Here is a 12,909-nt window from a genome sequence, read left to right as displayed (position 1 = left end):
GGCTGGTTCAAATATGCAAATCATTAAACCTACTCCATCACATAAACAGAAACAATGACAAAAATCATGATTATCTCAATAGATGCAGAAAGGCCTTCAGTAATATTCAGCAGGCCTTCAGACTTAAAACTCTCAATTAACTAGGCAGTGATGGAACATATCTCAAAATAATAAGAGCTATTTATGACAAACCCACAACCAATGCCATAATGAATGGGCAAAAAATGGAACCATTCCCTTTGAAAGCCGGCACAAGACAAGGCTGCCCTCTCTCACCACTCCTATTCAGTGTAGTATTGGAAGTTCTGGCCAGGGCAATCAGGCAAGAGAAAGAAATAAAGGGTATTCAATTAGGAAAAGAGGAAGCCAAACTGTCTCTGTTTGCAGATGACATGATTGTGTATTTAGAAAACGCCATCATCTCAGTCCAAAATCTCCTTAAGCTGATAAGCAACTTCAGCAAAGTCTCAATATAAAATCAATGTGCAAAAATCACAAGCATTCCTATATACCAAAAACAGACAAACAAAGAGTCAAATAATGAGTGAACTCCCATTCACAACTGCTACAAAGAGAATAAAATATGTAGAAATACAACTTATAAGGGATGTGAAGGACCTCTTCAAGGAGAACTACAAACTACTGCTCAAGGAAATAAGAGAGGACGCAAACAAATGGAAAAACATTCCATGCTCATGGATAGGAAGAAGCAATATTGTGAAAATGACCATATTGCCCAAAGTAATTTATAAATTTATGCTATCCCTATCAAGCTACCATTGACTTTGCTCACAGAATTGGAAAATAACTACTTTAAATTTCATATGGAACCAAAAAAGAGCACACATAGCCAAGACAATCTGAAGCAAAAAGAACAAGACTGGAGGCATCACACTACCTGACTTGAAACTATACTACAAGGCTACAGTAACAAAAACAGCATGGTACTGGTACCAAAACAGATATACAGGCCAATGGAACAGAACAGAGGTCTCAGAAATAACACCACACATCTACAACCATCTGATTTTTGAAAAACCTGACAAAAACAAGCAATGGGGAAAGAATTTCCTATTAATAAATGGTGTTGGATAAACTGGCTAGCCGTATATAAAAAGCTGAAACTGGATCCCTTCCTTACACCTTATACAAAATTAAGTTAAGATGGATTAAAGACTTAAATGTAAGACTTAAAATTATAAAAACCCTAGAAGATATCCTAGACAATACCATTCAGAACATAGGCATGGGCAAAGACTTCATGACTAAAACACCAAAAGCAATAGCAACAAAAGCCAAAATAGACAAACAGGAACTGATTAAACTAAAGAGCTTCTGCACAGCAAAAGAAACTATCAGCAGAGTGAACAAGCAACCAACAGAATGGGCAGAATGGGAGAAAATTTTTACAATCTATCCATCTGACAAAGGGCTAATATCCAGAATCTACAAAGAACTTAAACAAATTTACAAGAAAAAAACAACAACCCCATCAAAAGTGGGCAAAGGATTTGAACAGACACTTCTCAAAAGAAGATATGTATGCAGCCAACAAACATATTAAAAAAAGCTCATCACTAGTCATAAGAGAAATTCAAATCAAAACTACAATGAGATACCATCCCATACCAGTTAGAATGGCCATCTTTAAAAAGTCAGAAAACAGCAGATGCTGGAGAGGATGTGGAGAAACAGGAAAGCTTTTACACTGTTAGTTGGAGTGTAAATTAGTTCAACCATCGTGGAAGACAGTGTGGCGATTTCTCAAGGATCTAGAACCAGAAATACCATTAGACCCAGCAATCCCATTTCTGGATATATACCCAAAGTATTAGAAATCATTCTACTATAAGGACACATGCACACTGTTTACAATAGCAAAAGCTGGGAACTAACTCAAATTCCCATAAATGATGGACTGGATAAAGAAAATGTGGCACATGCATACCATGGAATACTATGCAGCCATAAAAAAGGACGAGTTCATGTCCTTTGCAGGGACATGGATGACACTGGAAACCATCATTCTCAGCAAACTAACACAAAAACAGAAAACCAAACACTGCATGTTCTCACTCACAAGTCGGAGTTCAACAATGAGAACACATGGACACAGGGAGGGGAACATCACAAATCAGGGCTTGTCAGGGGATGGGGAGCTAGTGGAGGGATAGCATTAGGAGAAATACCTAATATAGATGATGGGTTGATGCGTGCAGTAAACCACCATGGCACATATATACCTATGTAACAAACGTGCACGTTCTACACATATACCCCAGTACTTAAAGCTATAATAAAAAAAAAGAAAAAGAATACAAGAATTGGAAATAATTTAACCATTTTACAAGAGAGAAACTACTAAATAATTAATGGTGTACTCTTAGGATGGAGCATAAACAGCCATAAAAATCATGGGTTTTGCATGTTCTTGCTTGTAAGTGGGAGCTTAGCTATGGGTATGCAAGGCATACAGAGTGGTATAATGGACATTGGAGATTCAGAAGTGGGGAATGTGGGAGGGAGATGAGGGATGAAAAACTACCTATTAAAGTACAATGTACCATACAGGATGAAGGGTACACTAAAATCCCAGACTTCACCACTATATAATTCATCCATATAACCAAAAACCACTTGTATGCCTAAAGCCATTGAAATAAAAACAATAATAATAACCCTCTGTACTCTGGCATGAGAAAGGAAAATCAGAATCAAGGGGAAGTGAATGTTTCAAAAATATCCACCCTTCATACTGTGAAACAGTGGTCTGCAATACCCTGAGGTGCCAGTCCTGCCTAAAACCCAAGGATGCAGGGAATATGAATCATATAACAAAGCTTGTAATCTAAGGAATCTTATTTGTGACTGTGTAATAGCTAAAGAATAGAAGATGGGGAGAAAAAAAATGCCTTTGTCCAGTGAGAAAAATTAGGAAAATATGAAAACAAGACCCATTAAAATTACACTATTTTATGTGGAGTGAATTAATTTATTTGCATTTTAAAATGATAATCTTACTAAACTTATTAAGATGTGATTCTTATCCTATTACATAAATGTTATATTCAAAAAGGACGAGTAACACTTGGGATTGTTTCTTCAAATTGATTTTTCCTCGTATGATTTTGTTATACTATCTAACATTTATTTTGAATGGCAAATGAGAATTTTTCATGTACTAACAGTAATTTTGCACATTTCCTCCTTTAATATAATGATGGTTACATATGTTTTTTAAATAGCAAAAACATGTTTCTATGTTGCTTTGCCCTCTGATAAAATTTGCATGATTAATTATTTTCAAAGTTATTAAACTAAAAACAACATAAAGTTTTGGAACTAGCTGAGAATGCTGGCAATTTAAATTTTGAAGTCATTTTTCCATTCGTTTAAAGTTTTATGAGGTATTATGATGTTCTTCTGATTTTGAAAGTTAAAACAGTAATTGAATTATTTTCTGGATTTATTCGTGTTAGTCACACCACTAAGACATCACTAGTTGTTTTAAGTTATCCTGTATGAAAACTGAACACCTGACAACTAAAAAAACCTCCACAGAACTAGTACAAGAGATGATACAAGTTATAAATGTAGGTGTAGATGTAGATATAGACATAGGCATATTAAATACATGTATATGTGTTTATAGCTATGACATTTGATAATGCATAATTAGAGAAATAGGGGGCTTAGAAAGAGTGGTAAGCCATCACAGCCTTTACTATACATTAAAAAAGGATTCTACTTAGCTGGTCTGCCCTGTGTGACTCCAGGTGAATGAAACAGATATTAGGCAAGTTCAGGAAACTACTTTTAATTTAAAGGGGGGTGGGAATTATTCTGTATATGACACTTATTAATAAAGAAATATAATTTGAAACAACAACAAGTTTCTAGTTTCTATGTAAGTGGTTGTTAAAAAGCAAAAATTTGATAAAGAAATTATTGGTATAAGTAGAGTAAAAGTTGTTACTATGTAAATTGTGACAACCATTCTGAGGGGAATTTGTCAAAATTCATAAAAAATTAAATGTATATACTACTTGTAAGAGTTTATGATGCTGGGATCTGGGGGGTAGAAGAAATGGGGAGATTTTTGTCAAAGATACAAAGAAAAAAGAATTCTTGATCCAACAAGGATATGGAGAATTTGAACTCTTATATTTTGCTAGTAGAAATGTAAAATGGTGAAGCCTCTTTGGAAAATAGTTTGGCAGTTGCTCAAAATGTTCAACATAGAATACATAATCCAGCAATTCTACTCCTGATTACATATCCAAGAGAAATTGAAACATACATCCAGACAAAAATTTGAATATGAATGTTCATAGTATTATTTACAATAGCCAAAAGGTGGAAAAGTCCCACATCTTTCAACGAATGAATAGATAAATAAAATATGATAGATCCGTATCAGTACTAAAAATGGATAAAGGGGCTGGGTGCGGTGTCTCAGGCCTGTAATCTCAGCCCTTTGGGAGGCCGAGGCCGGTGAATCACGAGGTCAGGAGATAGGGACTACCCTGGCTAACACGGTGAAACCCCGTCTCTGCTAAAAATACCAAAAAAAAAAAAAAAAAAAAAAAAAAATTGGCCGGGCGTGGTGGTGGATGCCTGTAGTCCCAGCTACTCCGGAGGCTGTGGCAGGAGAATCTCTTGAACCAGGGAGGTGGAGGTTGCAGTGAGCCGAGATCGGCCATTGCACTCCAGTCTGGGTGACAGAGCGAGACTCTGTCTCAAAAGAAAAAAAAAAAAAAAAAATGAATAAAGTTCTGATACATGCAACAACGTGGGTGGAACCTTCAAAACACTATACTAAATGAAAAAGCCAGTCCAAAACAGTATATGTTATCTGATTTTATTTATATGAAATGTCTAAAATAGGCAAATCTATAGAGACAGAATGTAGATTAAAGGTTTACTAACACTAGACTAAGGATGTATGGTGGAGAGTGGCTGTTAAGGGAAATGACATTTCGTTTGTGAGTGACAAAATATAAAGCTAGATTGTGGTGATGGTTGTACAATTCTGTATCTACTAAAAAATATTAAATAATGTGCTTTAAATGGGTACACTATGTATGCAAATTATATCTCAATGTAACCATTGAAAATAAAATTATGATTCAGATAACAAGAAAAAACTTGAAACAACTTAAATATATCAGTTACAAACTGATAAAATCCATGATGATATATCCAAACAATAAAAACACTGCAGATTTTAAAAGGAAAGTGAAGAACTATACTGACAAATAGAGCAGCCCACCAAGAACTACATTTAAGTGAAAAAAACAAAGTAGAATAGTATATCTAATAAGTGGAAAGACAAAGTGGAATGAAGTATGTGTTTATAGCATATTCTCATTTTTGTAAAACAAAAAGTACGTTTTCTTTACATGAGATATATGCATTTTGTTATCCAGATTATAACTTATTTATTTTACTACTCTTTACAATCAAACGCAGTGATTTTTGAATCTTTTCTTCCCTTTACACTATTAAAGCTCTAAACTCAAGGGTCTTCTAGCAGCATTTCTTTTTAATACTTCATCGTCGTTCTAAAAATGATCCTACTTCTGTACTTGAGAAGATGGGGTTCGAGGCACATATCTGAGTGAGCCCACTCTAAAAATTTGTGCCAGACAAATGTCTGTTGAGCAGTGGTAAAGTCAGCTGGCAATGAGCAAAATCCTTCAGGCTGAGCAATGTGAAGTGTTTAGCGTCATGGTTTTCACAGCCTGCTTGCTGTGGGGTTGAAACGATGAATAGTGTGTGTTCCTTTCCTCTTCCAACTGGAGTTCCCCAACATGACTAGAAATTGCTGTCCTTTTTTCTTATAAATTTGTTTGAGTTCTTTGTAGGTTCTGGATATTAGCCCTTTGTCAGATGAGTGGATTCCAAAAAAGTTCTCCCATTCTGTAGGTTGCCTGTTCATTCTGATGGTAGTTTCTTTTGCTGTGCAGAAGCTCTTTAGTTTAATTAGATCCCATTTGTCAATTTTGGCTTTTGTTGCCATTGCTTTTGGTGTTTTAGATATGAAGTCCTTGCCCATGCCTATGTCCTGAGTGGTACTACCTAGGTTTTCTTCTAGAGTTTTTATGGTATTAGGTCTAACATTTAAGTCTCTAATCCATCTTGAATTAATTTTCGTATAAGGAGTAAGGAAAGGATCCAGTTTCAACTTTCTATTTATGGCTAGCCAATTTTCCCAGCATCATTTATTAAATAGGGAATCCTTTCTCCATTTCTTGTTTTTCTCAGGTTTGTCAAAGATCATATGGTTGTAAATGTGTGGTATTATTTCTGAGGACTCTGTTCTATTCCATTGGTCTATATCTCTGTTTTGGTACCAGTACCATGCTGTTTTGGTTACTATAGCCTTGTAGTATAGTTTGAAGTCAGGTAGCATGATGCCTCCAGCTTTGTCCTTTTGACTTAGGATTGTCTTGGCAATGCGGGCTCTTTTTCGGTTCCACATGAACTTTAAAGCAGTTTTTTCCAATTCTGTGAAGAAACTCATTGGTAGCTTGATGGGGATGGCATTGAATCTATAAATAACCTTGGGCAGTATGGCCATTTTCACGATATTGATTCTTCCTATCCATGAGCATGGTATGTTCTTCCATTTGTTTGTGTCCTCTTTGATTTCACTGAGCAGTGGTTTGTAGTTCTCCTTGAAGAGGTCCTTTACATCCCTTGTAAGTTGGATTCCTAGGTATTTTATTCTCTTTGAAGCATTTGTGAACGGAAGTTCATTCATGATTTGGCTCTCTGTTTGTCTGTTACTGGTGTATGAGAATGCTTGTGATTTTTGCACATTAATTTTGTATCCTGAGACTTTGCTGAAGTTACTTAACAACTTAAGGAGATTTGGGGCTGAGATGATGGTGTTTTCTAAATACACAATCATGTCATCTGCAAACAGGGACAATTTGACTTCTTCTTTTCCTAATTGAATACACTTTATTTCTTTCTCTTGCCTGATTGCCCTGGCCAGAACGTCCAACATTATGCTGAATAGGAGTGGTGAGAGGGGGCATCCCTGTCTTGTGCCAGTTTTCAAAGGGAATGCTTCCAGTTTTTGCCCATTCAGTATGATATTGGCTGTGGGTTTGTCATAAATAGCTCTTATTATTTTGAGATACGTTCCATCAATATCGAATATATTGAGAGTTTTTAGCATGAAGGGCTGTTGAATTTTGTCAAAGGCCTTTTCTGCATCTATTGGGATAATCATCTGATTTTTGTCATTGTTTCTGTTTATATGCTGGATTATGTTTATTGATTTGCATATGTTGAACTAGTCTTGCATCCCAGGGATGAAGCCCACTTGATCATGGTGGATAAGCTTTTTGATGTGCTGCAAAACAAACAACCCCATCAAAAATGGGCAAGGGGTATGAACAGACATTTCTCAAAAGACATGCATACAGCCAACAGACACATGAAAAAATGCTCGTCATCACTGACCATCAGAGAAATGCAAATCAAAACCACAATGAGATACCATCTCACACCAGTTAGAATGGTAATCATTAAAAAGTCAGGAAACAACATGTGCTGGAGAGGATGTGGAGAAATAGGAACACTTTCACACTGTTGGTGGGATTGTAAACTAGTTCAACCATTATGGAAAACAGTATGGCGATTCCTCAAGGATCTAGAACTAGAAGTACCATATGACCCAGCCATCCCATTACTGGGTATATACCCAAAGGATTATAAATCATGCTGCTATAAAGACACATGCACATGTATGTTCATTGCGGCACTATTCACAATAGCAAAGACTTGGAATCAACCCAAATGTCCATCAGTGACAGACTGGATGAAGAAAATGTGGCACATATACACCATGGAATACTATGCAGCCATAAAAAAGGATGAGTTTGTGTCCTTTGTAGGGACATGGATGCATCTGGAAACCATCATTCTCAGCAAACTATCGCAAGAACAGAAAACCAAACACGCATGTTCTCACTCATAGGTGGGAACTGAACAATGAGATCACTTGGACTCAGGAAGGGGAACATCACACACCGGGGCCCATTATGGGGAAGGGGAAGTGGGAGGGATTGCACTGGGAGTTATACCTGATGTAAATGAGGAGTTGATGGGTGCTGACGAGTTGATGGGTGCAGCACACCAACATGGCACAGGTATACATATGTAACTAACCTGCACGTTATGCACATGTACCCTAGAACTTAAAGTATAATAATAATAATAATAAAAGAAATTGCTGTATTATCAAGATGCCTTTCTCTAATGATCAAGTTTGGTTTTGAATCCAGTGAGCACATGTTATTCTGATACTAATTCATTAAGAAAAAGTTATTGAAGACTAATTTCTTGTTATAAGAATGGCTGGTTTATCACTGTATCCTTATAGAAACTTACCTAAGAAGTGATCAAACAGATTTTTGCACTTACTATTTTCTAAACTCTCATATATTTATGATTTCTAGAACTTTAAAAATGGTAATTTTACTGTTCCTTTTTTGCATTGCCAATTAGGTCCATCATCTGGTTATGTTTAATAAACCTCCACAGTCACTTGATATTTTTAACCTGTATGTAAAAATAAGGTAAAATTTTAGCATTGTGAACTAATTTTCCTTTTTAAATATATAACAAATTGAATACATTTTATTCATTCTAAATTTTAAACAAGTAAATTCATGACATAATCTATAACGTCCAAAAATAAAACTGAAAGCCAAAGACTATTAATTATCACATATCACATATGAAATTTGATCTTTATAGCAAAGATCAAATGATTAATGTTGCTTTCAAAAATTGATTTGTGATCCTGATGTTTTCGGATCAATTGATAGCAATTATTTTTGCGCAATCAGTTAACAACTGACAGATGCGAAGTATTGATTTTTTTTTCAGGTGAGACTTAGGCTCCCTGAGCAGCTACAGTAGGAGAAAGTAGTAGTGGCATTTAATTCTAATTTATTCCTGAGAAAGTGGTGACTGACTGCAGTTCATGAAGTCCATGGCAAATGTTAGATGAAATGGTGAAATTATTCAGAAACATTAAAACTAAAAATTAAATTAGAATTCAGAATATTGAGTAATAAATCCCATGCCATGCATATTAGCATTGCCATTTAACTTGATGAAAGTTGCCTTAAAGAGACAAACTTATGTTGTAAGTACTAATAGGAAGATGTATGCTAATTTTCTGATAGAGCAAGATCAGAGAAAGTTGATTACAAAACTATATCAAAAGCGTTAGAATTTATATTATTTATAAAACTAAAGAGTTACATAATGTAGTTATAACATTAATCCGAGGTGACAAAATTATTTCATTGCTATTGTCCTTGTTTAGTAGTGTGGTACAGGCCAGGCACAGTGACTCACACCTATAATCCCAATGCTGTGGGGGACCGAGTCTGGTGGATCACCTGAGGCCAGGAGTTCGAGACCAGCCTGGCCAATGTGGGGAAACCCCATCTCTACCGAAAATACAAAAAATTAGCCAGGCATGGTGGCGGGTGCCTGTAGTCCCAGCTACTCAGGAAGCTGAGACAGGAGAACTGCTTGAACCCAGGAGGTGGAGGCTGCAGTGAGTCGAGATCGTACCATTGCACTCCAGCCTGGGCAGCAAGACCGAAACTTCATCTCAAACAAACAAACAACAACAGTAACAGAAAGTAGTGTGATACATTGCATATTTACAAAAAAAGATTCAAAATTAGTTATACAATATTTACTGGAGAGCCTACTAGAGACAAAGCATTGTTAGGAATAAAACGAAGAAAAACACAGAAGTCATCCCACCATCCTTCACGTAGATTGCAATCCAGAGAAAAGAGAAGTAGGTCAGGCTCAATCATGAAAATAAATATATTGTTACAATCTGTGATGAACACCATAAAGAATTTCAGGTTGCAAAAGAACTGACCTGCACATTAATGTATCAGTAAAATATAAACTATCTATTTCATTTTAACTCTTTTATTCCAATAAGTTGACATTAATGTGTGTCGTAGATATAAAAATAGCTATTTAAGTCTCTAAGATCAGTTGAGGAATGTTTGAAGTGACTTCTTTTGCTAAGGTTTTATCTTTACGACAAGGTATAAAATAAAAATTCCCTATGTTTAATTGTTAGTTTTTATTTCACAAAGGTTTTTTACATTAAAAAGATAATTATCTCATGATTATATTAAGTGAAATTCTAAAAACTTTCCCAAACAGTATCTCAAACGCATGAGTATGCTGAACGCACAAATTTTCTTAAGTATTATGAATAAAGATTTCTGATAAAATGAGAAACTTTTGTGTGGAGGGAGAAAGAAAAAACGATGAATATATACAACCTAAATAGTAGAGGCTACACATAAAATAAGTATACTACAAGCACGTGGTAAATGTTCTAACAATGGTGCAAATGAGATGTGGAATTTTAGACAGGAGAGAAACATCAGTTTCACCTTGTTGGGCCGGGGAAAAACAATAATAGAGGCGTGGGCTTAGCACTGTAGGTGAACTTTAGATAGGAATTGAGGAATAATGATTCATAAAAAGTATATTAAACAAACTTCCAAAATTAGGAAATTTCAGGGTCTTTAAGGAATAGCAATCTTATTTGGTCTGAGAGAATTTAAGGTATTCATTAGGAATCATGATAAAGTAGACTGGAAGAGCAGGGATGAATCCGATTGTCAAGGGGTTTTGAATGTAAAAGTAGGGAATTTCACATAATTCAGAGAATTTTGTTGTTCATTATTTATTATGAAGAAAAAATTAAAATAGTATTAAAATTTGTAAGAAAAAATAAGGAATATTTGTGGGTATTTCTAAGGTACCTCTTGGATAGCTCCCAGAAATTAATGCTAAATCAGACTAATGAATGCACATTTTTAGCAGTTAACTTAGAAATCCTTCAAGTTCGAACAATTTTAGCATGAAAATGTAGCATGACCTAATTCTTGATCTTAGGCTCATAAGATCTGAAACAGCTAAAGGAGGACTATGTTTTTTCCATAAAATAACTGACAAGTTTATGAAGGTCATTTCTTCCACGTTTCTTACTACTACAGGGTCATATTATGTGGCTCAGCAATTTTTAACATTTACAAATCTCATAATTGTGAAACAAACATGATAATTGTATTTGTCCTCAGTTAAACCTTGGATCAGTATTGGTTTTATTTTCTCTTATATTAAATCAAATTTTCTGTTGTTTCTATTTATGTTCCTAGTTCTTCTACTTATATTTTGTTTTCTGGTCTGTTTATAAATCACAGATCCCAGGGATTTATGCTGTCTCCAACAGCCTCCTTTGTTGACAAAGGGGTTGATACCATGTGGACTTCTGTCAGCCCCTCTGTTGCAGCACCCTCTGTGTGCCAGGAGGATGTATGCCACAATGGAGGCACATGCCATCCCATCTTCCTCTCCAGTGGTATAGTGTCATTCCAATGTGACTGTCCACTACATTTCACTGGCCGCTTCTGTGAAAAAGGTAATCAATCTTCATTATCCTTTTGTATTTATTTTTAAAAACTTCTCCAGAGAATGGACAGGAGTTGAAATGTATTGTAAACTTAGTGATGGGTACTAGCACAAACAAGAAACATCTGTGTAATTTTATTTAAAAATGAATTCTGATAGAATACGTTCAGTTTAGTATTGTAGAAGCAAACCTAAGATGTTTTTGGCATTAGGAATGCCATTCAACATATATTTCCAATTGCCATATAAAATAGAAGTTAAAATTCAAACATAGTGTTTTCTATGTAGTTACTTCTAAAATTACGGTGAATCTTTCCTTTGTTTCCATAGAGATAATTAGGTTATAATTAATACTATTTTTATTGCCTAATTGCAAAATAGCCACATTTATATACTTCATATGCAAATCCTCATATTTGAATTTAGTGTTTAATAATAATACATTAACTTTTGATGCTTAAGAATATGATTTTAACATTAATGAAGCTGTTAATGAATGAAAAAAATATATTATCCTATTGTCAACATCTAATAGCCTCCTAAGACGTTTTCAGTTAATTAGGGAAATGCTAGACAACTGAAGCCAGAAACACCCTGGACAGATTACAAAGGCATTAAGTCATGATGCAGCTGACTGATTGTCCTTGCACTGATAGCTGAAGTGTCGTTGTGTCTATACAACTAATCTCATGTTCTAAACTATTGGATTATGATTCAGATAGCAGATAATTTATTACTTATCCAAGACTATATTTAATAACTCCCCATTTAAGTGCTAAAATGTGGGACTGCCTAATGTTAATTCAAGGTGTGTGGATGTGGCTGTGTGTGTGTTATTCCTACCTTCTTCCACAATGACTTTGTGTGACTGTGAATGTTTAATATTTAGCCAAGTAAGCAAACAAATACAGTAAAAGGCACAGAAATGGAAACATAGTCTATTTTCATGTTCATCTTAAGACATAGAAGTGTTCTTCAAAATTGATTTTATCTATAAAATGCTCTGAAGATACATCACTATGGCTTGATTTTTAGAAAAGTATTTCATGTGTTTGCAAAATATCATGATGCTTGCTTTCTGCTATAATTTAAAGCCATTGATATTATATGAATAGAGGGGTCTAGGGAGATAATTTGGATTGTAAAGCTCTCTTAGATCTACATTTAACTATTTAAAACTCTGAGACGCTTTTTATCTTTTTTATTTTGTGCTAGGTGGAGTCTTAAAAAATACTCTTATTTATTAATCTATCTTGAGATGGAGTCTCGCTCTGCTGTCCAGGCTGGAGTGCAGTGGCGTGATCTTGGCTCACTACAACCTCCACCTCTCGGGTTCAAGTGATTCTCCTGCCTCAGCCTCCGGAGTAGCTGGGATTACAGACATAAGCAACCACACCCAGCTAACTTTTATATTTTTAGTAGAGA

At 35.2% G+C, this 12,909-nt stretch overlaps 1 protein-coding gene across 2 annotated transcripts in view; it reads left to right on the top strand.

Moving 5' to 3' along the window:
- The window catches only part of EYS (eyes shut homolog), a 2,089,174-nt gene that overhangs the window by 1,573,899 nt on the left and 502,366 nt on the right, over window positions 1–12,909 (top strand). For both annotated transcript variants that reach the window (XM_033217548.1, XM_033217547.1), the window contains one exon: window positions 11,277–11,494. In XM_033217548.1, coding sequence (XP_033073439.1) covers window positions 11,277–11,494 — 218 coding nt within the window. The remainder of the gene's footprint in view (window positions 1–11,276; window positions 11,495–12,909) is intronic.

This window comes from Trachypithecus francoisi, unplaced genomic scaffold, assembly GCF_009764315.1.
Source record: "Trachypithecus francoisi isolate TF-2019V2 unplaced genomic scaffold, Tfra_2.0 Lachesis_group10, whole genome shotgun sequence".
NCBI classification, from domain to species: Eukaryota; Metazoa; Chordata; class Mammalia; order Primates; family Cercopithecidae; genus Trachypithecus; species Trachypithecus francoisi.
This window is presented reverse-complemented; position numbering and strand designations above follow the sequence as displayed.